At 35.5% G+C, this 26,188-nt stretch overlaps 1 protein-coding gene, 2 long non-coding RNA genes and 1 other non-coding gene across 8 annotated transcripts; 1 reads left to right on the top strand and 3 right to left on the bottom strand.

Moving 5' to 3' along the window:
- Positions 1-4,042: 4,042 nt before the first annotated feature.
- Positions 4,043-10,552, bottom strand: LOC118484764. Of its 2 annotated transcripts, XR_004874381.1 has the most exons (5): positions 10,414-10,552; positions 9,969-10,147; positions 9,781-9,883; positions 4,319-4,453; positions 4,043-4,202 (listed from the first exon to the last, which is right to left on the bottom strand). It is a non-coding gene; the product is annotated as an uncharacterized LOC118484764 (long non-coding RNA). The 2 variants fall into 2 exon arrangements; XR_004874380.1 differs by lacking the exons at positions 4,043-4,202; positions 4,319-4,453 and having other exon boundaries at positions 9,709-9,883.
- A 1,313-nt stretch (positions 10,553-11,865) lies between these two features.
- On the bottom strand, positions 11,866-12,521 carry LOC110893886. The gene is made up of 4 exons (XR_004874379.1): positions 12,395-12,521; positions 12,164-12,310; positions 12,005-12,077; positions 11,866-11,912 (listed from the first exon to the last, which is right to left on the bottom strand). It is a non-coding gene; the product is annotated as an uncharacterized LOC110893886 (transcript).
- Positions 12,522-12,531: 10 nt separating this feature from the next.
- LOC110893887 (NAD-dependent malic enzyme 1, mitochondrial-like) lies at positions 12,532-23,843 on the bottom strand. Of its 3 annotated transcripts, none has more exons than XM_035980738.1 (8): positions 23,637-23,843; positions 23,347-23,541; positions 23,093-23,158; positions 22,909-22,981; positions 22,746-22,832; positions 22,595-22,649; positions 22,414-22,485; positions 12,532-12,558 (listed from the first exon to the last, which is right to left on the bottom strand). In XM_035980738.1, coding segments are annotated over exons 2-8 (378 nt in total). In that variant the 5' UTR covers positions 23,371-23,541; positions 23,637-23,843; the 3' UTR covers positions 12,532-12,557. The 3 variants fall into 3 exon arrangements, with proteins under 3 accessions (XP_035836631.1, XP_021996729.1, XP_035836632.1); XM_022141037.2 differs by having other exon boundaries at positions 23,347-23,536; XM_035980739.1 differs by having other exon boundaries at positions 23,347-23,502.
- Positions 23,844-24,422: 579 nt separating this feature from the next.
- Positions 24,423-25,386, top strand: LOC110896314. Of its 2 annotated transcripts, XR_004874378.1 has the most exons (3): positions 24,429-24,541; positions 24,633-25,032; positions 25,143-25,386. It is a non-coding gene; the product is annotated as an uncharacterized LOC110896314 (long non-coding RNA). The 2 variants fall into 2 exon arrangements; XR_002567828.2 differs by having other exon boundaries at positions 24,423-24,541; positions 24,633-25,386.
- The last annotated feature ends 802 nt before the right edge of the window (positions 25,387-26,188 follow it).

Below are 26,188 nucleotides of genomic sequence, written 5' to 3'. Positions count from 1 at the left end.
TTTGCTATGAAATTTTGCTACGGAAAAAAATGGTGGCAAATTTTGCTACGAGTTAGCTACGGATTAGGTACGAACACATTTTGCTACGAATTAGCTACGTATTAGCTACGAACTTTCGTCGCAAATGAATTTCGTAGCAAAACTCATAGCAAATCCGTAGCAAAATTGACGAAATTAATATAAAACATATAATGTAGCAAAACCGGTATCAAAATCCGTAGCTAAACCATGAAAATAAGTATTTCGAAATAAACTAAAAAAAAGTAAAATAAAATTTGTAGCAAAATCGATAGCAAAATTGTGAAAATAAATATAATAAAAAAAACTTAGTAAAATTGGTAGCAAAGTCCTTAGCTAAATCATAAAAATAAATATTTAAAAACTAACTAACTGAGGTTTTAAAAAACGGTAGCAAAATCGGTAAGTAAATAGAGTCCGTCGAGAAATTGGTAGCAAAATCTAGAAAAATTCTTAAAAAGTAACGTAGCAAATTCTGTAGCAAATCCATAGAAAAATTCATTGCAAAATAAGTAGAAGAAAGTATTCAAAAAATCATTTACTAATATCCATCGAAACATCATAGCAAAATACGTTGTGAAAACAAAAAAAAAAATTTAATTAATAATAGTGGTAGCAAAATCCATAGGAAAGCTAACAAAACAAATATTCAAAAAACAATAAAAAAGACGCGTAAAAAAATCCATAAGCAAAAATGAACAAAAGAAATATTAAAAAATAATTAATAATATATACAATAGAAAAATCAAAAGTAAAAATATTAATTACTAAAAAATAGTTAAAAAAAAGTCAATTTTACACGGACTGATGTAAACATATATACATTTAATATAGCTATCTCATACAAGTAATACAAATAATACGTACTAAATTAAGCATATGGATGAGCAAATGGTGCTAGGTACTGATACCGAATATATTTGGTACCACCTTTTGACGTTTTTGGTAGCGGTTTGGTACGGTACCGGTATTTATCGATTTTATCACTCAAATACCAGTACCGTACTAGGTATTTTCGGTACCGGTGCCCATTCTTGGGATTTTCAGTACCAGTTGACGCCGAACTCATCCCTAGTTAAACATATTAGATCATTCTGGTAATTGATTCTATAACGTTTTCATATTATTTGCACTCATTTTATAAATATACAAAATCCATGGAGGGGAATAGTGCCAGGCAGCTGCCTGACACTTCTCCATTGACCCGAACAAATTATGATTTTACCCCAACTTAGAATTTACGATTTGAACCCCAGTTAATATACAAAATCCATGGAGGGGAATAGTCAGACAACTAGCTGCCTGACACTTACTCATTGGCCCGAACAAATTACGATTTTACCCAAGCTTAGAATTACGATTTGCCCCCCCCAGTTCAAAATTCCAGTCTTACCATCGTTGAAGATTTCGACAAATTACGATTTTACCACAGTCAAATTTACGATTTTGCCCCTAGTTCAAAATTACAATGTTGCCACCGTTGTAGCTTTTGACAAATTATGATTATACCAATGTTTTAAAATCCGGTTTTTATACCGTACCGGATTTAGCTCAAAAACGGTTTAACCGAGTGTATCGGGCGGCTCAACCGGGTGTACCAGATGGTTTGACTGGATGGTTCAATCGGTACAACTGGCCGGTTTGAACCGGTTTTTAAAACATTAGACTATACCCTAGTTAAACTTACGATTTATCTAGAGTTCAAAATTAAAGTCTTTTCATCGGTTTCGTTTTTTTTTCTAGCAAAACTTTGATAGTGTTTTATTTTAATTGGTAGAGAATATTTGGCCGAGCGCCCCGCAACGCGGGCGTGGCATAAACTAGTATACTACAAAGACCATAAGGGGAACAATGCCAAGCAGCTGCCCGTCACTCCCACATTGGCCCGGACAAGTTACGATTTTACCCACAGTTTAAAATTACGATTTCCCCCTTTTCAAAATTATGATTTTGCCCCTAATTCTAATTTACATTCTTGACACTCTTATAGCTTTTGACAAATTACGATTTTACCCCAGTTAAAAATTATGATTTTGCCCCCACTTCGAAATTACGGTCTTCCTATCGTTTTAGTTTTTTTTTTTAGCAAAACTATGGTTGTGTTTTATTTTAATTGGTTGACTCGATATAATTTATATTCGTGTTAGGCACCTGCCTTGTACTCGCTCATTGTACTGAAAGTCGACCGATACGATATTTTTCGCTACTAGTACCGAATTGTTCATCCTTAGTGTGTGTATATTGTAAGGATCAAATACAAAACGATCTTAACGTTCAAAACATGAGAAATGGAGATTTTTTTTTATTTATTTTTCATCTAGCATGTGTTCTTTTTTTGAACGGTGACGTTTTTTTAGTGACCCAATGTCACACCGCCTAATTGGCGGCCCTAGCTAAGTCTGCCCAGACTTACGTTGTCTTAACCGGGCCCGTGCTGGGTTGGCCAGACTTGGTTACGGCGTTTCCCCCGAAAACCGTACTGCCTTCACACGAGATGCCTCGCTGTAGTAACAGTCGTATGAAAACCGGGGTGCGGCTCAGGATCAAACCCCCCTCGGTGGTTTTGTCACCATCATTGCCCAATATTCACCCTAATATGACACAAGTGAGAATTGAACTTGAGTGTCCATTGAAAAACCCAAGTCTCATACCACTATGCCATAAGTGGGGATCATCTAGCATGTGTTTTAGTTGAAAAAAAAAATCTATAATAATTCTACCATAGCAATTATATATATTTTTTTAGGTTTTAACACTTAAAATATGCCTGACTAGTAATAAAAAAATAAAAAAAACTTGTAATGTAGTTTATATTACTTTTAACAATTTTAAAAAAATGTATTATCTTATGATGCTACCTTTATTAAAAAAAATTATAATTTGGGTTTCAACTTTATATTTGTCGTAACACTATGTTTATTAGTGAGTTAATTGCTCGGATGGTCTCTGTGGTTTGCCATTTTTTCATCTTTAGTCCTCACCTTTTCAAAATAGCATGTTTGCTTCCTGTGGTTTGATTGTTTGTTACTCGGATAGTCCCCTACGTGGATGACAGTTAGTTTGCTCAGTTAAGTTAGCTTGAAATTACTAAATTACCCTTAATATTAAAACATATTATATAAAATATAATTTGTACTTCATCTTCCATTTCTATACACCCTCCCACCAATCATCTCTCCTCTTTCTCTCTCTTCACCCTCAGAAACTCACCAGCAAATCACCCATGCTCAGATTCTTCCACTCCCTCACACCAACAGTTAAACAAAACAAATCCCGATCCCCAATAGCAAAACTCAAAACCAACTCATCCAATTCAAACATGAAACGTGACTACCCAAATCAAAACCACACCCTCTTCACCGGCTCCAGCAGCTCCACTCCTCCCCCGCTTCCCGATCTGACCGGTAAATCAAAGATGTGGGACGAATTCAATGAACAAGACACCGGAGTTGACGAGCTGCTAGCAGTTCTCGGCCATAAAGTCAAGTCATCCGACAGGGTTGACGTCGCGCAAAAGATCGAACACCTGGAGGGCGTTTTATCAAACGATGATGGATTGTCACAGATGGCGTCCGATTCAGTTCACCCAAACCCGTCCGATCTATGAAAATTGTCACAGCCACCGCCTATTTCTTTTTCTCTCTCGAGAACAAGTGAGAGCTTTGCATTCACATATTTGCTTTGCTGGTTGGAATCTGTGGCCGGCGGTGGTGACCGGAATTCTTTGCTGGCGATGGTTGAGGAGGTTGAAGGGGATGGGTAGGGGCGTGGTTGTTGATGGGTTATGTTTTAGTTTTTACTAGTCGTTTACCCGCGCGATGCGGCGGGAGTGTCGATTTACAATAGGGTACTCGTTTACCGCTAGTTTATCCGTCGTCTCGTGATATCTTGTATAGTACTTAAGTTAGTTTCTTATTCCTGATATGTTCTCACTGGTTTTTCTGTTAGTTTATCGATTCTTTGGTGATATGCTCGGGTAAATTTTTTTAGATGTAGCTTTAGCATTATCTATCTACAAGAAGAGTACAAAACAAGGAAGTAGATGTAATTAAAAACAAGAAGAGTACAAATCAGGCAAGTAGCTGGACAAAACGCTAAAAACAAAATACGTGGAGTCTCTTGTATCTCTTCCTGTTTTACCAATACATCCGTTCGCTCAAGACTTTCTTGTATCTTCTCCTCTACTGTACCAGATTTCGACACATAAAAAAAACAATGTTAGAAGCTTACAGGTGTTTTAAAAAAGTAATTAAAAATTAATTTTCTGGAAGCAATTAAGGCACAAAATCTACTAACTTACCTTCGTTTTGATACGGATGCGGTTAATTAATCACGCAACACTTCCTGGTAGACAACATTTGATGTGTAAACTCCACGTTGTTTGAAATCTTTGGCGAGATGTACCAACACCTTCGTATTTTGTCTTGAAATCCCTCTTGATAACGCCACATAAAGTTGTCCGTGTGAAAATACAGAATCCGGTAGATAAATACCAACATGCGGAATTGTTTGACCTTGAGCTTTATTAATCGTCATGGAAAAGCTAAGTTGAATTGGAAATTGTTTTCTTTTCAGTTTGAATGGGAACATGTCATCTTCAGAAAGGGTTAGAGGGATTCTTGGCAAAAAAACTCGTTTTCCGGCATGTTGACCGACTGCAATTTCCGCATCAATAACATTTCGCATGAAACCTTTACATATCAACCGCGTGCCATTACACAGGCCATGTGATGGATCGATATTCCGTAACAATATTATTGGGCATCCAATTTTTAAACGAAGCTTATGAGGCGGCAAACCACTAACATTTAGCGAGTTTAAGAACTCGACCGGATAGAAGTTGTGCTGATCGTCTTCCACTTCGTCAAAACTGTAATAAACTTTTTCCTCCCCTTGAAAAATTTCAATCATTTGATTATTAATCTCGTCAACACTCTCATTTTTAGTGGACAATATTGCTCTAGAGATTATATAATCTGAAGAATATACAATATTGTCATTACCTTCAACCCAAATACCAGCAACCTATAAATCGCGAACTATAAGTAAATAAAATAAGCAATACTGTTAAATAATTGTAATTAATATAATGTTTTATATACCTCCGATGTCGTTGGTCGGTTGTAGACCCTTTGGTCAAGTTCAACTGAAGTATTCAAAGTGACTCTATAGTTGTCCAGAGGTCCTAGTTCCGCAAGTCTTCGAAATGTATCGACATATGGGTTTGTAGAAAGAACGCGTGTCAAAATCTGAGTAATACGTCGATCAAGATTTGGCCATTGGAGTCTGTGATCTAACTCAGTATCAGGATCATAAAAATACAACTGCAAGTACCTAGGGGTACCATCCCTCGGAACTAATTGGTCGATTTTGTGATATATTCCTTTATGTGCACGAAAAGTATACACACCGTCTCTCATATTGTTCAATGTATCATCCAACGTCACACCCATTGAGGCAAAAGAAAAATTGGTGTTATAAGCACGAATGTTTTGCCTAAACATGTTTCCAATTTCATCTTGCGACGTGAAAAGTCGGTACAATTCCTCTGGAATTTCTGTGTTCGCTAACACAGTTTTCCCACTCATACAACAAAAGGTATCAAATTCAAACTGAAATAGTTTTGCTCCACAATGAGGACATGCACCCCGTTCTTTTAAAACATGATGCTCTCTAGGTACACGATCGTAAACAAAATTATATAGATCATCTTCTACGTTCTCATCTTGGAAGGAAGGTTCATCAGTTACTTCACAAAATTGGGGTAATAGTGTATGCGGTTGAATTCGAATACCTAAAAAAATGTTGTATTAAGTAACTAAGGTTGCAAAAGATGTGTAAAGTCCGATAAACAAATCATTGTTAAATAGATAGATACCTCGTGATGTCCTAGGCATGACTTCTTCAGTTACAGAGGGGAATGTGGTTGTTGGCGTAGCATCATCGGTAAGGGTTTGTGTAAGTTGACTATCATTTGAAATACGCATTCCATTATCATTTCGTGTATTAGAACATGCTTTATTGTACTCCTTCCGTTTTGCAATAGAAACACTTGAGGCGTTCTCATTTGTCATTTGTGTAACTTGAGTAATATTAGTTTGTAAACTTCTTAACGGAGTCCTTTCTGTTGACCTATTACTCATTAAAGATATTGATGAAGCACTTTGGGAAACATCACCACTCCCAAATTTCGATACTTTGTTATTTTCTTTGCGTGCAGCATAGTATCTTTTGTTATACTCTTTTCGTTTTTCAGCTTTAGTAGATGCACTCGAGCTAGAAGCATGATTACGAAGGTTTGGTTGTCCATTAGTCATTGTAAATTGATAAAGTGACAAATACCTTGCAAATTAAATAAAAGAGAGTTATCATAGATGATGAAATTCTGAAATCATTACAACATTGAAACACATGACTTCGCTGGCACCCTCGTTAATATCTCAAACACGATTGTATCAACAGGAAGGTTAGCCATGGTTATACCTTCGTCTAACACGAATAATGATTATTTACTTGTCCAATCTACCAAGATTATAGTTTGGTCAAAAATATGTGTAACCATTACTTGTAAATCAAGTAATATAACATACTTGTAGCAACATATTATAACATTAGACAAAGTAAAGTATACTTCTAAAATAGGAGTGAAACAAAAAGGCAATTAGGACATTACTTTAGTACGAGGGAATCATAAAACAAAACACAAAACAGCAAAAGGGACTTTAATATTCAACAACTAAAGACATAACACCAAATGTTTCTAACTTAAACATAGACTTGGATAACGATCCATGATTTAAATATCTCGTGTCTCGACCATATCTGGTTCGTGCGTAATCGTACTCAACTCCGTAGACTTCAAAATATTAACTGAAATAACAAATAAAATATATGTTTTATTAAATTACATGAGCCATTAAATCTAACTAATTTTTAGAATGTTCATGTAAAGCATAACATACTATCTGGTAGATGAACCAACTTGACACGCGATACATATATGATAGATTTTTGTTGCACGGATCGAATGGTACGTATAACATCGGAAGGCTTCAAGGCGGACAAAAACATTTGTATTGTGTGACCACTGTATATTACGATTTTGGGTTAAAGTTCTTCTAATAATAATATTTTCTTACATATGATATAAATATTATGTTTATAATATGTTAATAAATAATAACTTACGTATTATCTTGAAGAGAAAGTTCAAAACAACATCGATCGCGTTTGCCTTCTATTATTCTCCCAACCACATCTATAACAAAATCAACCAAATCGTATACACTATATTATACATAAATATATAAACTTTTATATATTTAATAAAAAAATATAGACAGAGATTTTATATGTACCAACAATAATTTTTTGAGGTCTCCTGTCATGCTTCAATTCTATAATGGAAGGGATCAATGGATATAAAGAAGCACCCCTTGGAATCGTAAGCATAAGTGAAGAAAGCTTTGTATATTCGTTGATCACAATTTTTTTCTCGGAGCAACCTAAGACGTACTTCTGGTACCTTGGGTACTCATGATAGTTGAGATTCTCAATTTGGAAATGATTCAAGCAAAAAAACCCACCCATCAATGTCGCGTCATTATATATGTGTATCAAATGTTGTGGGACGATCGCAACAATTTTTTGTCTCTAAAAACAAAAGAAATTTAGTGGTGGAAAACCCTTACTCGTATAACACAAAGTAAATTAAAATAATGTTCTTACGTGTTGATCAAGAAAAATAACCACTAATCTCTTTTCATCGACGTCATGCCAAATAAACTCCACCTTAACAAAGTTTATATTGTACCATGCTCTATCATTTCTCAATGATGAAAATTCTTCAACGGAAAAATGATTAGACATATCCTATTAAGTGTTCAATGTTAGTTAAATAAAAAAATAAAAACTCCACCAAGTTGAATTTAAACTAAAACATGATTAAAATTAAACAACAAATTTAATTTTAAACTAATACATAATTAAAACTTTCAAATAAAAGATTCAAAGTAATTCGAGAAAAAAAAACTACATGGAAATAAAAGTAACTAAACCATAATAAAACATTAGATAAACAACATAATATATCCTTATCATCATCATTGTGGTGGATGCAGTCATCATCAAAGTTGTTCTAAGGTTCCCAAACCATTTCTTCATCCAAGGGTAGTTCGTATTCCGCCCCAGGGTCAGTTTCGTACCCTTCAACCCAGCTCGGTAGTTCTTGTGTTTGACTGGGGTTTTCCACATGAGGGGGGTTTGAAGGTGGAGGATATTTAGGCAGTATAGGAGTGTTTGCTACCGAACGATGATACCCCTCCTCAATTCGTAGTCCACCAAATTGTAGTTGAGCAAAGGTATAGTCATACGCCCAATTCAACTCTTCATCAGTCAAACCAAATGGATCATCATGTTCAGCGTTTGTCACCGGAGGAAGGTTTGCCAAAGGAGGAGGGTTTGCCACAGGAGGAGGGTTTGCCATAGGAGGAGGGTTTGAAATTGGAAAACGAAAGACGGCCGGACAAAAAGGGTTTGCCACTTCAGGGTTTGAAGTTAGAGGGTTTGAATCAGGAAGGTTTAAATGGCGACGGGATGATCGTCCATGGTTTGAAGGTCCTTGTGGTTCAACTGGAATCGGATAACCACCACCCATACCTCTCAAATGATATGTGTTTGGAATGAATTGTAAACTGAAAAATACAATTTTGATTGGATATAAACATCATTTTTAAAGCAAATAAAAATAGTTTGGTTAAATATAAAAAAAGATCAATTTTCTGAAACATACAATTGAAACTCAATTTATAAACAAAGTTATTTAGAGGATGTAGTGGGTAATGAAGGATTTTTAGAAAGTTTGATGTCAATTTAAACTCATTTTATAATTTACACATTTCGCACAATAACTCTATTTATATTTTGATCAAATCACTATTTTAGTCGAAAAACTGGACCGGAATAGGAATATGTGAATAGAGGATCGTACTTTATGAGTATAGTATTGCGTTGTCTCTCAATTGGAGGATAATGGTGAGAAGTTAAAAGAAAAGTGTTATTATTTTTTGGGACAAAAAGAAGTCAAAGGTGGTGAAAGTGTTGTGAAAAGTAGCCAACTCACTTAACCTTGTGAAGGTGGGGCTTATATGTGTTTAATGGCACTGTGTATACAGTTTGATACTCCTTATCTATAATATAAAATCTCAAACCCACCATACTTACAAAATTACCATTTTAACGTCCTTAGTAAATATATTTAACTTTATTAAAAACACTTCATTGCAATGATTAACAAATTATTATGACTGGTAAGTTGAAATATTGACAGAATTTGGACGTTTATCGTATCTTAATTTAAGTCGGTGAAAAACAAACCAAACATATATCTTACTGAAAAGCAGGAGCATTTATACAGATGCAAAAAGCAACAGCTGAACATTTATCCTATCTTAATTTAAGTCAAACAATAAAAAAAAATAAAGTATGATGAACATTTATCCTTCAACATAAAAATAAAGTCAACTGAACATTTATTTTACAACACATGTAAACTGAAACAATACAGGTTACTAAGCATTTATACAGATGCAAAAAGCTACGGCTGAACAATACACATTTATTTTACAACACATGTAAACTAAAACAATACAAAGCCACAGCATTTATACAGATGCAAAAAACACAGCGAGATGTAAAAAGCCGACAGAACAATACACATGTAAACTAAAACAATACAAAGCCAATAAATGTGAGAAAACTTACAACAATGCAAGAGAGAGATGTAAAAAGCCGACAAAAAATGTAAGACCTTGATGTGAAGAGCCGAGAAACAACGCAAGACCCAGACGAAAGGAGTATTGATATTCTGAAATCGAAGTAAAATAGTTGTCAGGTTGATGTTTTGAAGGTTTAATTGATGTAATATTTAGTTCAACTGAGATAAAACTTACAATTTGAAGGTTTAAATCATCTCAGTTGAGTGCTTGTAGAGTGTTGAGCTTGATGTTGAATTTATAGACTTCCAAGCATGCTCCATGTCAGACAACTCTGAATAGTTATTATTGATTTACGGCTGCATGCAAAAAGCAAGCTCTCTGACAGACAACTCTGACTGGTGATTGCTTTACGGCTGCATTTAAAAGTTAAGTCTCGTTAGTAGTAAAAATACCATTTCTCACTCCTAATAACTGGTCAGTGTATTACTTCTCACTCTATAATTTCTCACTCCTAATCTTATTGGTTAATACCCTCATTTGTATATTTTCAATGCAAAAAATCTTTTTAAATCTTTACTCAAAAAATTAAGATGTTAATTGAAATTATATAATTTCCTTTAAAAAAAATGAAATTATATATTTTTGTGTACATAGAAAAAAAAATGATCTCTTGTTATACCTTTAGAGAACAACACAAAATGGCGTCTTGATGTTGCCAAAGATCTTTCAATAACGATTCCCCAACTACCGAACCCGAGCTTAACAAATCCGCTCCTAAATGATACCTGGAAAAAAAAAACAAAAATCAGAATCAAATGTTTTCAAAACGTTGCATCTGTTCGAAGAAAAAAAATTAAATCAGCCTTGGCTCTAAAAGATGCCTCGAGAAATTCAGCCCCTTTTTTAAGCTTTCTTATTTTCTCAAGGTCAGAACATGCAGCTTTCTTATATTTTTAAAGGTGGCCATTTCAATCCACTTATGATAATTTATTAACACATGTCATATGAACAAAAATGAAAAGGTAAAACAAAAATTCAAGAAAGTAGGTCAGTGCGTCGAATTGTTTTAAGGGTATAATGGTCATTTCACTTGGAGTCAAATGAACTTTTTAACATCTTTGAGTTAAAAGGACTAAACACACATGTGTTACAGTTTGGAAAAAACTATATCCATATGTTTAATCTACTTGATATCAACAACTGAATCTTTTTAGTTGGTAATTAACTAATAATATTTATTTTCTATTAAAAATCCATTAATATGGTTGCTCATCACTCTTTTTAGACCCTACGTACTGGTAAAATTATACAAGATCAGCCTGCTTTAGCATACCGTTATTATAAATATTAAAAAAAAACCTAAACTGGATATGAACAAAAAGTCAAAAACATACTCAATGTTCAAGACCCGCTTACCCAATCAAAACTTCTTTGACGGCATGTGGAGCATCAAAAACTTGGTCAAGCCTTGAATATAGGCCCATGAATGACATCTGCTTGTTTCATCAGATTGGAAACAAATTAGCTCCATAAGAAAATGGTTTTAAAAAAACGGTTGAGGCGTGCGCCTCGAGGCGCGCCTCAAAGCGAAACGGCCTCCATAAGAACATGGTTTTAAAAAACGGTTGAGGCGTGCGCCTTGAGGCACGCCTCAAAGCGAAACGACCAAAAAACGATTCTGACCTCAGGGGGTTTATACTGTTTGTGCGCCTCAAAGGGGCTGAGGCGCTAAAAAGGTAGCGTCTCGGAGGTTTTAGATATTTGTTTTTGATGTTTTTGCGTTTTTGTGTCAATTTCAAGCAATTTATGTCTTTTTATGCATGTTTTTTTATTGTTTTGATGAACTTGATGATTAATTTAGTTAGTATTACTATTTTTATAAGATATATAATATTTATATTTATTTTTCAATTCCGCCTCGGGCTTACGTCTCGGTTCGCCTCGAGGCTTACGCCTTGTGAGGCGAAGTGAAAATGCCTCGAAACTCGTTTCCGTTTTTTAAGCCTTGCATAAGAAGCGTATAATATTAAATAAAAACGACATCACTTGCCTCTTGAGAAATATTAAATGGCTCTGGGTTGCGATTTCCATCAGCAACCTGGTTAATTACGGCAACATCAAATGGCTTAAGGTTTCTGAACAAGTGGTCACGGTCAGCAGAATCTTGTGTGATAAAAGCTTGCGTTTAGACAGAAAAAAGAATTAAACGATAGACAACGAGAAAATAAATAAAAAATATCCATACTGAAAATTTCAAAATTTTAAGGTACCTTCCAAATGTAACAAGGAACATGACTCTCTAAGTATGAAGTATGAAGCATGAAGCTGGGTTGAAATGTTGACCTGAAGCACGATTAAAAATCAATTTAAGAAAAATAAATAATAAAAACACATCCATACTGAAAATTCAAAACACAACATGAAGTAACCTCAATTAATACAGGCCCATACACCTCCTATCTGCGGTTTGCCTTGCTAATTGTTTATTTCTTTCTAAAAGCTTCTCTTTTTCTTTCTTTTGATATCGTTTCTCTTGCAGAAGCTTCCAGCTCCAATATTTCAGCACCTAACTTTTCCTGCAAATATAAAGTAATTTTTTCGAATATTAAAATAAATATTTTCAGATGCATAAACATTTGAGTGAAATAAATTCGACTTACAAATTGCTCTCGGGAAGTTTCATATGGTGGAACGTTTTGTAGTTCCAGCTCAGCGTCTGCTAAATCTTTTTCAGCTTTTGCTATTCGTTGCTGACCTGTGTTCTTGCCTCTCTTAATCCTCCAGATGTTACCAAATCTACCAAATCTGGGCAACTATCTTCAATCTTCAACAAAAAAAGATCAATTAGACCATCTCATTTGATTTTTTTTTTTGCCATTTCAATCCTTGAGGTTGGCAATTTATTGCGATTTTTGTCCCTCGAAAAATGGCCCTCGGGGATGAAAATGGCAAAACTTCAAACTTTTTGGATGAAAATGGCACCTCAGGGACGAAAGTCACAAAAGTGACCAAACCTTAGGGACGAAAATGGCATTTTACTCTTTTTTACAACTTTAACTGGGTTAATTGTAACAACTCTCATTAAAATTTAAATAATTAGGATAGTAATTAGCTATTAAGAAAACCCAAATTGAGACACCCAAGTAATTCTGCTCTAACCCTAGAATTTTCAGAGCAATCAGAATCAGGATCAGGGGCCCTAAAACTCATGGGGGGGCAAAACCCTAATAACGATTATCTTCATAACTCATTATAAAATTCGAAATTTATAAAACCATCGACACAGCAAGCCTACATGCACGAAGGGCTACTCTATGAAAATAGGGTGGTCACTCGCGTAGCGCGACGGCTAAGGGGGTACCCCTCGCGCTACGCGACGGTGTCAAAATTTCAGTATAAATAGCAGGGGTTGGGACTTGAATTTTGGCATTTGAACGAAGAAAATCGGAGTTACATAGGCCGAGTTATAAGCAAAACAGTCCAACACACACACACTATTATCGAGGTGCTGCCGCAAAACAGGGTAATTAGTCGATCGCTATTACGATTCAGTTTCCGGGATCAATATACCCAAAGAATATCTAAGTGCCGCCACATTGGGCTATGCTTTATCGTTGTCGATAATTCGATAATGAGCCGAAGCATTGTACTTTGTCGTTGTCGATAATTCGATATACGAGTTGAAGTACTATACTTTATCGTTTGTCATTTTGATAAATGAGCCGAAGTATTGCACTTGGACATTCATTGTCACAATTGATCTCGGAGAATTATCATAATCGTTGTATTGATCACTAATCCTGTTTTGTGTGCTTTATTATGAAATTAGGTTAACAGGGATTAAATCTAAATTCTATCAACACTAAATCTGCAATGTGAGTCATTCTCTTTTTATCAACTGTTTTACAATACTCCAAATCATTTTTCAGAGTTATAATTACAGTGATTAAGTTTATGTAATCACCAAATTACAGCCGGTATGTGGGGTATTGTGCACAGTATTGTTATTATTGTTTCCTTCACATTAGGTGGGCGAGCCTAATTGTGACATACGTCACTCATTGGGCCAGCCAATGGTGATCTGACCACAGTCACAGAGCTGGTCTGTGACAAATACCTATTCTTGAAATGTTGGTTGATAATAAACATATGTAAAAACTCTTAATACTGTAAATTATAACAAATGTGTCGTTTTTAGTAAAATGAATGATTCACTCAGTATTTCCCCGCTGACAAAATCTTTTTCAAAAAAAAATGTTTCAGGTGATCTGCTGTAAATCAGGAAAAGTGCTGGGAAGCATTTCAAGCTTAAAATAGTGGCTCAGTATAAAATGAATAAAGATGTTTTAAAATAAGAAGTTATCACTAAACTTATGTATTGTAAATTATCGGGGTTTTATCCCGAATTGTGAAATAAAAATAATCGGGAAAATTTTAGCTTTTCAACGATCCTGATGTTTAAAATTTTCCGCTGCAAAACTCAATTAAACAAATATCACGTGGTTTCTGTCCCACAGCTCCGGAAACGGGTCAAACCGGGTCAGGGGCCGTGACAGAAATAAGGTGGTATCAGAGCCACTGAGTTAAGCTAATTAAGTATTTAAATGATACTTAATTTTTCCTGATTACTATTATGTGATTATGTGTTTATGTGTTTTTAATTGATTATTTGTTAGTTACAGTATGGGTAAACAAAAGTTGCAAGATATCTATCTTAAACCAGATAGATCAAATTATGAGAAAGGAAGTTCGTCTAAACCTAAAATTTCAAAGCTCCCTACAATTCCTGAGGAAGGAATATTTGTGCAAAAAGCGAACTATGAAAATCCGCTTTCTCCTAGAAAAAGGAGTATGATTATTAAGAAAAGTAAGGAGCAAATCAGAGAAAGGAAAATTAAAAAGGAAACCCAGGATTTAATTGATAAATCACCCTGGGAAGATAGACTTGATGAAAAATGGGCTAATTTGTATATGTTAGCTACTGTAGCAGAAAATGCTAATCTTTAAAGAAAAAGTATCTTGAATACAGTATTATTAATTCTCAGTAAGTAGATAAATAAAACTGAGTGTTTTCTGTATTTTGTACAAATAAGTATGCAATAAAACTTCTGTGTTTATTTGGTAAATTTTGTTCCAAAATTTTTAACTTGACATTTTGTGCATTTTGCATATATGCTACACAGCATGAACGAGATCTCTGAAGCTTTTCAGAACCTCAATCTGTACCCAGTAAATATTGAAGTTTCTCATGAATTTACGGGATACGTGGCTGATGTGGATGAACCTGTAGAACTCCCTACTCCACCAGTACCCAAACCAAAAAGAAGGCCAAAGAAAAAATTATGTATGGGGAAGCCGTATACGTAAAAGAAGGACAGTTACAAAAACCCCTAAAACTAGTAAACCCTTAGACAAAGGAAAAGCAATTATAATTCAGGAAAACCCTAATCCACAAGAACAGGAAACTGAAGTTAATGAGGTTAGGCAAATGGAGGAGCAGTTTGAACAATACTCTCAGGAAATAGCAATAGAAATAGGAAAAGATTCTAACCCAACTCAGGTAGAAATCGGAGAGAGTTCTAATCAAACCAGGAGAGTTACTTTTCAGGATCAAATAGATACTTTACTAGAAAAATGTGAAACTATGCAACCTATCAACTCAGGTATCTTTACCTATCCTGTTGAAAACCCAATACCAATGAACCTTACACCAATAATCACTGAACCAATAGTCCATGACCAACCTATAGAACCAGAAGAATGGTGGACTAACGATTGGCAATTCCAAAACATTGTCAATAGTCCTTACTCGTTTCTTCCACAATTCGACCCAGAACCCCTACCTAATCCACCGATGAGCAATGAAAACCTGGCTGAACTTCGCCACTTTGGTGAAGAGTTAATGGATGCAGGGAATAGAATTAGGGAAATAGGGGGACAGATTGCCTGGAAATATGACGAGAGGGAATTCCGTTTCTGAGATGACGAATAGAAGGGTGGTGGAAATATTCCTGTATAATAGTAAAAGTAAATAGTGAAACCAGTTGTAACATAACAAATAAAACATTGTAAAATATCGGTGTGTATTGATGCATACTATACTAATATAAAATGTAATCGAGAAATCGATAATTTTGGCTTTATGTGTTATAATTTGTTTAAATGATTTATTGTTAATTGCTAATTGTTCATAATAACTTATCATCAGATGGCAAATAACGATAACGAACCAGTAAATGAAGTTAATCACTCGGAGCAACAACCAGAAGATCAATATATGACTAAACAAGATATAGAAAATATGGTTGCCCAAGGAATAGCCAACGCAATTCCAATGTTCGTTGCTGCTATGAAAAATCCAAGTAATCCGCAACATATTGTACCTAGCAAACATACTACTGAAGATAATTTCAGTAATAGCATCAACGGGGGCAATGACCATATAAATCATGACAATGAATCTCAGCACACCCAGCGCCCTAAGAAGCGAAAGTCTGCAACGCCTGGTTGCACTTTCAAAGAATTTCTTGCTTGTAAACCCGCTGAATTTGCAGGCAACGAAGGAGCAACTGCAACGCTGCGATGGTTGGAGAAAACCGAAGCAGTAATTGCAATAAGTAAATGTGCTGAAGAAGATCAAGTCATGTATGCCTCAAACTTGTTTAAAGAAGGAGCACTAGAGTGGTGGAACACAGTGCTACAGGCAAAAGGCAGACGGGTAGCATATGCTATGACTTGGGACGAATTTAAAAGTCTTGTCGAAAGAAAATTTTGTCCTGAATATGAGAAAGAACAAATGGCAAATAAGTTCCTCAATCATCGAATGACCGGGGTAGATTGTCGTGGTTATACTTCGACATTCTTCGAATATGCAAGAGTGGTACCTAATCTGGCTTCGCCAGAACCGGTACTCATTTCTCGATATATTTGGGGATTAATTAGTGAAATTCGCAATATCGTTAAAGCTGCGAGACCTCGCACTATTGACGATGCCGTAGAATTAGCTAATACCTTAACTGATGAGCTGATACGCACACGAGACGAAGATAGGAAGAAGGAACTAGCTCAGAAAATTACCCAAGGATTCAAAATGAGTAATAGTAGTAATTTCAAGAAAAGAGGAATAGGACAATCTTCAACTGTGCCATTTTGTAGAATTTGCAAAAAGAGACATTTTGGAAAATGTAATAGAATTTGCAATTTTTGCAAAACAACCGGACATCGGGAAGAAAACTGCAGAAAGAAATCCATAATTTGTTACAATTGTGGAGAAACTGGACATATCAAACCAGAGTGTCCTAAGTTAATCAACCCAGCAGACAATAAACCCAAGGCAGCTGAAGGAACTACTAAGAAGAATGTTAGAGCATTTCAGCTGACTACTCAAGAAGCAGAACTCATTCCGGATGTGATCGCCGGTACGTTTTTAGTTCACAACGTTTATGCAAAAGTATTATTTGACTCTGGTGCAAACCAAAGTTTTATCAATACTTCGTTCTGTCAAGCTCTTAGGTTACTGTTATCTACCGTTAGACAAATCTTTATAGTCGAAACTGCAGACGGAAAATCGGTAGAAATCAATCAGGTTTTACAGAAAGTAGACATCGAACTTTTAGGTCATAAATTTACTGCAAACCTATTTCCTATGAAATTAGCTGAGTTTGATGTGGTGTTAGGAATGGATTGGTTGATAGCCAACCATGCTCAAATCATATGTGATAGAAATTCTATAGAAATTCAAACACCTACTGGAGAGATAATTAAGATCTCAGGAAATAAACCTAGAAAGCCATTAAAGTTCATATCAGTAATGAAAGTTGCTAATTATGAACGAAATCAAGGAATAGTATATATGATTTCCGTAATCATTTGTACTAAAGGCAAAGAACTCAAGGAAATTCCTGTAGTCTCAGAATACCCAGATGTATTTCCAGAAGATTTACCCGGGTTACCACCAGACAGAGAAGTAGAATTTAGAATTCATCTAATTCCAGGAACTACACCGATAGCCAAGGCACCTTATCGATTAGCTCCTACCGAAATGTTAGAATTGAAAAAGCAATTAGATGAATTACTAAGCAAAGGATTTATACAACCTAGTTCATCCCCTTGGGGTGCACCAGTGTTGTTTGTGAAAAAGAAAGATGGATCAATGAGAATGTGTATTGATTATAGAGAATTGAATAAAGTTACAATTAAGAATCGATACCCATTACCTAGGATTGATGATCTTTTTGATCAATTGCAAGGAGCTAGGTATTTCTCTAAAATAGATTTAAGATCCGGATATCATCAATTGAAAGTTCAAGAAGAAGACATACCTAAAACTGCTTTCAGAACTAGGTATGGTCATTATGAGTTTACAGTCATGCCCTTTGGATTAACCAATGCCCCAGCTGCATTCATGGACATGATGAACAGAATCTGTAAACCATATTTGGATAAATTTGTGATCGTATTTATTGACGATATACTTATTTATTCCAAAAGTCGAGTCGAGCATTGTCAGCACTTGCATGCACTCTTAACTTTGTTAAGAAAAGAAAAGTTGTACGCGAAATTCTCGAAGTGCGAATTCTGGCTGCAAGAAGTGCAATTCTTAGGCCACATGGTGAATCACGAAGGTATTCACGTAGATCCTGCTAAAATCGAAGCAATTACCAACTGGAAGGTTCCACAAACTGCAATGGAAATTAGAAGTTTTATAGGTTTAGCCGGTTATTATAGACGGTTTATTAAGGATTTCTCCAAAATAGCTGTACCATTAACTAAGTTAACCTGTAAAGCCACTAAGTTTGAGTGGGGTCCAAAACAAGAAGAAGCCTTTAAAATCTTAAAACAGAAATTAACCAATGCACCAATCCTAGCCTTACCAGAAGGAACAGAAGATTTTGAAGTATACTGTGATGCTTCAAAACTGGGATACGGATGTGTGTTAATGCAACGCAAGAAAGTAATTGCGTATGCCTCCAGACAATTGAAAAGGCACGAAGAAAACTATACGACTCATGATTTAGAACTAGGAGCCATAGTTTTTGCCCTTAAGATTTGGAGACATTATCTGTATGGAAGTAAGTTTACTGTTTATACAGATCATAAGAGTTTAAGGTATATATTCGGGCAAAAAGAGTTAAACATGAGACAAAGGAGATGGATGGAAGTCCTGAGTGATTACGACTGTGATATTCAATATCACGAAGGAAAAGCCAATATAGTAGCAGATGCCTTAAGTCGTAAGTTCCATGAAAAGCAAAAGCGAGTCCGTGCTCTTAGAATAAATCTACAAGTAGATTTACGAGAACAAGTGAAAGAAATCCAGAAAACAGCAATCAAGGACGATACCGAAGGAATGAAAGGTTACCTAAAAGAATTAGAACAAGGAAATGATGGAATTTGGAAATTTCACCAAAACAAAATTTGGGTACCTAAACAAGGAAATTTAAGATCAAAAATCTTAGAAGAAGCTCATAAATCTAGGTATACTGTACACCCAGGAAACAATAAGATGTACCAAGATTTAAGAAAAAATTTCTGGTGGATAGGAATGAAAAAGGACATAGCTGAATATGTATCTAAGTGTTTAACTTGTTCACAAGTTAAAGCAGAACACCAGAAACCCTCGGGCTTACTGCAACAATTAGAAATGCCGGTATGGAAATGGGAACTGATAACAATGGACTTTGTTACTAAGTTACCCAAAACCAGAAAAGGTAATGATGCTATTTGGGTAATCGTGGACCGATTAACCAAATCAGCTCATTTTCTACCAATAAAAGAAACCTTTAGCATGGAAAGATTAGCCAAGCTGTATGTGGATAAAATAGTATCCTTACATGGAGTCCCGCTCTCCATTGTATCGGATAGAGATAGTCGTTTCACTTCCCGATTTTGGACTAGTTTCCAAGAATCAATGGGAACCCGACTTAATCTCAGTACTGCATATCATCCACAGACCGATGGACAAAGTGAAAGGACAATCCAAACTCTGGAAGACATGCTCAGAACATGTGTAATTGACTTTGGAGGTAATTGGGATAACCATTTACCATTAATTGAATTCTCCTATAACAATAGTTATCATTCAAGTATTGAAGCTGCACCATTCGAAGCACTGTACGGACGTAAGTGCAGAACTCCAGTATGTTGGGCAGAAATCGGAGAAAGTCAATTATCAGGTCCAGAAATTGTACAAGAAACTACTGACAAGATAACTCAGATCAAGGAAAGACTAAAAACAGCAAGAGATCGCCAGAAAAGTTATGCAGATAATCGTCGCAAACCGCTTGAGTTCCAAATAGGAGACAAGGTACTTCTAAAAGTATCTCCTTGGAAAGGTGTTGTAAGATTCGGTAAGAAAGGGAAACTGAGTCCCCGATATGTTGGACCATTTCCAGTAATTCAACGAATCGGGCCAGTTGCCTATCGCTTACAGCTACCAGAAGAACTAGCTGGAGTACATGATGTATTTCATGTATCCAATCTCAAGAAATGTTTATCAGATGAATCTCTGGTAGTACCTCTTCAAGACATAGAGGTAAATGAGAAGCTGAAATTCATAGAAAAACCTTTACAAATAGAAGACAGGAAAATCAAGTTTCTCAAACACAAACGACTGGTATTAGTCAAAGTCAAATGGAATTCAAAAAGAGGACCAGAATACACTTGGGAACTGGAATCAGAAATGAAGCGCAAGTATCCTCATCTATTCCAGTGAATCTCGAGGACGAGATTTTTCCTAAGGTGGGGAGGATGTAACAACTCTCATTAAAATTTAAATAATTAGGATAGTAATTAGCTATTAAGAAAACCCAAATTGAGACACCCAAGTAATTCTGCTCTAACCCTAGAATTTTCAGAGCAATCAGAATCAGGATCAGGGGCCCTAAAACTCATGGGGGGGCAAAACCCTAATAACGATTATCTTCATAACTCATTATAAAATTCGAAATTTATAAAACCATCGACACAGCAAGCCTACATGCACGAAGGGCTACTCTATGAAAATAGGGTGGTCACTCGCGTAGCGCGACGGCTAAGGGGGTACCCCTCGCGCTACGCGACGGTGTCAAAATTTCAGTATAAATAGCAGGGGTTGGGACTTGAATTTTGGCATTTGAACGACGAAAATCGGAGTTACATAGGCCGAGTTATAAGCAAAACAGTCCAACACACACACACTATTATCGAGGTGCTGCCGCAAAACAGGGTAATTAGTCGATCGCTATTACGATTCAGTTTCCGGGATCAATATACCCAAAGAATATCTAAGTGCCGCCACATTGGGCTATGCTTTATCGTTGTCGATAATTCGATAATGAGCCGAAGCATTGTACTTTGTCGTTGTCGATAATTCGATATACGAGTTGAAGTACTATACTTTATCGTTTGTCATTTTGATAAATGAGCCGAAGTATTGCACTTGGACATTCATTGTCACAATTGATCTCGGAGAATTATCATAATCGTTGTATTGATCACTAATCCTGTTTTGTGTGCTTTATTATGAAATTAGGTTAACAGGGATTAAATCTAAATTCTATCAACACTAAATCTGCAATGTGAGTCATTCTCTTTTTATCAACTGTTTTACAATACTCCAAATCATTTTTCAGAGTTATAATTACAGTGATTAAGTTTATGTAATCACCAAATTACAGCCGGTATGTGGGGTATTGTGCACAGTATTGTTATTATTGTTTCCTTCACATTAGGTGGGCGAGCCTAATTGTGACATACGTCACTCATTGGGCCAGCCAATGGTGATCTGACCACAGTCACAGAGCTGGTCTGTGACAAATACATATTCTTGAAATGTTGGTTGATAATAAACATATGTAAAAACTCTTAATACTGTAAATTATAACAAATGTGTCGTTTTTAGTAAAATGAATGATTCACTCAGTATTTCCCCGCTGACAAAATCTTTTTCAAAAAAAAATGTTTCAGGTGATCTGCTGTAAATCAGGAAAAGTGCTGGGAAGCATTTCAAGCTTAAAATAGTGGCTCAGTATAAAATGAATAAAGATGTTTTAAAATAAGAAGTTATCACTAAACTTATGTATTGTAAATTATCGGGGTTTTATCCCGAATTGTGAAATAAAAATAATCGGGAAAATTTTAGCTTTTCAACGATCCTGATGTTTAAAATTTTCCGCTGCAAAACTCAATTAAACAAATATCACGTGGTTTCTGTCCCACAGCTCCGGAAACGGGTCAAACCGGGTCAGGGGCCGTGACATTAATGTTCATAAAGCTCGCGGCTCGTAGCTCTCTCGACAAAAGCTCGAAAAAACTCTCGCTAAAAAACCTCTGAATTGAAACGACCTGAGCCGAGTGGGCTCATTTTGTAATTGAGCCGAGCTCGGCTCGTTGGCTTGTTCATAGGCTAGTTTAACTTCTATCTCTAGCTCAAGCCAAGCCGAGCTGCCTCGTTGAAATTCTTGCGCACGAGCTCGAGACCACCCTGGCTCGACTCGGCTCGACTCGTTTACAGCCCTAGCACTAAATCGCAAGTGTACTTAGCCATTTGGCCAGTGCGGCGATCAACCGGTCACAATTATCAGATTAGCCCACATAACAAAGTATAGTCACTAATTCATGACAAAAAGTATACTTAACAAAACGGGCCAACGAGCTAAGTTGGTTGCTATATTGTGAAACGTTCCCTTACGAAAATTACCACTCGGATGCAGCCTGTAACATGTCGTCCGAGATTATTCTAGCACCAGACAGAAGGGTACCTAGACCAATGCTGCAGTTCAAGATTTAGTCAGACGAAGAGTAGTTAAAACAAAAAAAAACAAAAAAATTAAATCTTCAATTTTCTGATTAGTGACGGGAGATATGAACCGTTCACCGACCCAGGAAAAAGATACATATTGTTTCCCTGATTGCTGTAGCCGATCTCTCCACCTCCTGCGATCAAGTTTACGTATTACAGCATGCAGAAATTACTAAGCTCATTTTATTAAAACGGTAGAAGTAAAATAAAGAAGAAGTTAGAAAACAGACCAAGATCTACATCCTTAAACGGGCTTCCACTTGCAAAAATAATGTTTTTACCGACAATAGAAAACGCTTCTTCAGGGGTGCATTCCGCTGTCATGTGACAAAATTTTGAGACGTTAAAAGTTCGTATTTACATGTCAATTTGGTCGAGCGTTATCAACTGTACCATTGGTTGTGGGATTCGACAGTGCAAATATTGCTGGTCTGGTTGAAGTCGAACCTCTAAATGCTTCTAATATCTACACAAAATTTTTAAAATAAAATTACAAATGAAGATTCCTAAACATGTTGTTTTTGACATACATGACCGCATAACGTGTTTTACTCAATTAATTAATATAAGAATATACCTCTTTAGAAAACAAGCCGCCGACTGCAGACAACCCAAGGAGTACATCAGGCTTCACTTCCTGCACCTGATTACAATATGATAATATTCAATATCCGATCTGGCGTAGTGTAGTAGAAATAAAATTGGCGAGCTATCATAACCTGAAAAATAAATATTCAAACCAATTTTTGAAACTTTTCTTATATTTAACTAATTAACCTTTGGCAACACGTATAGAAACAAAAATGAATTCGAAATTAAGAGAAAACTCACAGCTTTTTTGACTCTCTCAGACATGGAAAACCGCTCTAAGATGAGTACACCATTCACAGATCTGAGCTTAAAATAGTATTCATCTTGATGAGACGATGAGTACACCTTTCATAGATCTGAGCTTAAAATCAAACCCGCATCCTTCGTCGCCGTCCTCTGAATGTAAAACTCTTGAATATAAAACTCAGATCTGAGCTTAAAATGCATGTTCATCAACAACAAACCAACCGAAAACATCAAAAAATGACCTTAGATATGAGAAAACATTCAGCAGAAAAAAATAAACCTACCTGGATCTTTTTCTCATCGAGTACAACCCTAGCTCTGAGCGAATCCAGTCAAATCGAAGATTTCGAGAGATGAAACTCATTCGATCTTGTGTTGTATAGAGAGATCTGGTGTCATTGAGAAAGACATCTTGAATCGCCAACAAAAACCCAAGATTTCCTTTTGAATCGCCTGGAGAGAAAGCAGGCGGATGGGGGCGGATAAAATGTATTGAGAATGAGAAACCCTAGACTTGATTGGTATACCCGTGTTTTTTTTAGTAGAAGGGTATAAGTGGAAAGGGATGTTTTCTGATGCTTAAAAGACTGGTACATTATGCTTTAGGGGTGTTTTAAGGAAATTTCAATGACATTAAGAAGTCCTTTGGATATGTATATTATATATAGTATAGATATATGTGTAGGTCCCACAATTTATATTCTTATTTAATATGTTTTAATACTAAGGATAATTTAGTAATTTCACACTAACTTAACTGAGCAAACCAACTGTCATCCACGCAGGGGACTATCCAAGTAACAAACAATCAAACCACAGGGAGCAAACACGCTATTTTGAAAAAGTGGGGACTAAAGATGAAAAAATGGTAAACCACAGGGACCATCCGAGCAATTAACTCTTTATTAGTTAATTGTTAAAAAAATACAAAAATGAATTTATGACATCCCATAAAATCTGCTAAAACCACTTTTTTCCCTCCACTAACCCACTTTCCCTCAAAACTACTTTAGTTCCCTCTCAATTTCAAAAACAATTTAGCAACTCCCCCCATATTACCCTATTTAAATTAATATATAGTTATATCCTCTATGTCTTTAGATTCATGCCTCTCTAAAATCTTCTTCCCTTCCCTCTTTCCATTTCACGAATACCAATCCGTCATCAGTTCTTGGTCACGAAACAACCGGTATATTTTCTTTTAACAATTGATAAGTCTTTCTATTATATTAATTTCATTATACTTTACTTCTATTTAGTCCATCTGGTTTGGTTTGTAGGACTATTAAAACCTTGTGAAGCTTTCATGTTTATGAACAACAGGCTCATCAACTGTTTGATAATTTGCCCCAACTAGATGTTGATGTTGGGGATACACAAGGAGACAACCATTGATTCATGCATGCCTCAGCTTTCGTTTGTTTGTTTGGCTGAGATGTACAACGAAGTAAGGAATTTTGTGAATCAAGTAGTTTATTAATCTCCTAGAAAAGAACCCTTGGAAATGGTTTTATAACCATTGGAAATGGTGTTATTATTAATTTTTTAGAGATTATGTAGGACATTCTCTCATTTCTTCTTACGAAACAAGGCTGATAAAATTGCATACAAGTATTTTTATAGTCTTAGACAATGTACATTGGTTTAGATTGATGGAGGTATGCCTCACATGGAACAGTGGTACACCTTTATCTCTATTTATCAAATTCTTATCTTTGCACATTTTGAATTTACAGTTTATGTACTAATGAATTTGCTACTTTTTTTATATGTACAAATGACTTCATTAGATGAGCATGACAACGATGGATGAATATGGGACTTGTGCTCAAAATTCAAGAGATAGCAATATCCATAAACCTTACCCATCAAATGGGATGGTCTATATGATGTCGAACTGCTAGACATTACAGAATTCTAAACTTGTGATTAAGGAACACAATTTGTATCATATTTAGAGAATTTGTATAATTTTGTATTTCATTTGAATAATATGTACAATTTTGTTGGTTTATATAAAGTTGAATTATATAATTTTTTGGGTTGAATTGTGTTTGTATGCATACGTACTGATTGAATTATATAATTTTATAGATTTGCTAGTAATATTTTTTTTATATTTAGCAAAAGTTATGGTAAAATTTTGTAGGTAAATTCCATAGTGCAATTTGTGGCTAAAAGAGTCTAGCAAAATCAGTAGCAAAAGTTGTAAATGAGATTTCGTGCTAAAATTTTGTAACGAATGTTTTCGTAGCAAAATTTGTAGCTAAAATAGCGACGCACCGTTTTGTAGCTAAGATCGTAGCAGATGTGATCCCGTAGCAAAAATGGTTGCAATACATAACAAATTTCCGTATCTAACATTCGTAGCAAAAACTACTTCGTAGCTAAAAATCAGTAGCAAAATTTCATAGCTAAAAGTCTCCGCAGCTAAAAACCTCCGTAGCTAAAAATTCATAGCAAAATTCTGTAGCAATTTTTTCGTAGCAAATTGGTGACTAAAATAGTGACGACCCTTTTTGTAGCTAAAACCCTCGAAAATATAATTTTCGTAGCTAAAGTTTGTAGCAAATAAATTAGCGACGAGACTTGTAGCTACGGACCAAATCCGTGGCAAATCCGTAGCTAAATGGGTGTTTGCTATAGGGAGGTTAAGCACAGTGTTTTTTATTAGGGTTTTTAAGATCGTTTAGGCTTGGTTCTTTTATTAGGGTTTTCTAAACTAGTGATAAATTAAACCGTGTTCTGTTATAGTGAAAGGTTCAAACGAGAAGAATTTTTTTGTAAGAAGAAAAAGAAATAAGTTTCAACCAATAAGAATGTTTCATTTTACTTC

The sequence above is a fragment of the Helianthus annuus genome, chromosome 12, assembly GCF_002127325.2.
Source record: "Helianthus annuus cultivar XRQ/B chromosome 12, HanXRQr2.0-SUNRISE, whole genome shotgun sequence".
Classification (NCBI taxonomy): Eukaryota; Viridiplantae; Streptophyta; class Magnoliopsida; order Asterales; family Asteraceae; genus Helianthus; species Helianthus annuus.
Note: the sequence above shows the minus strand (reverse complement) of the source record. Positions and strands in the feature narration are given on the sequence as shown.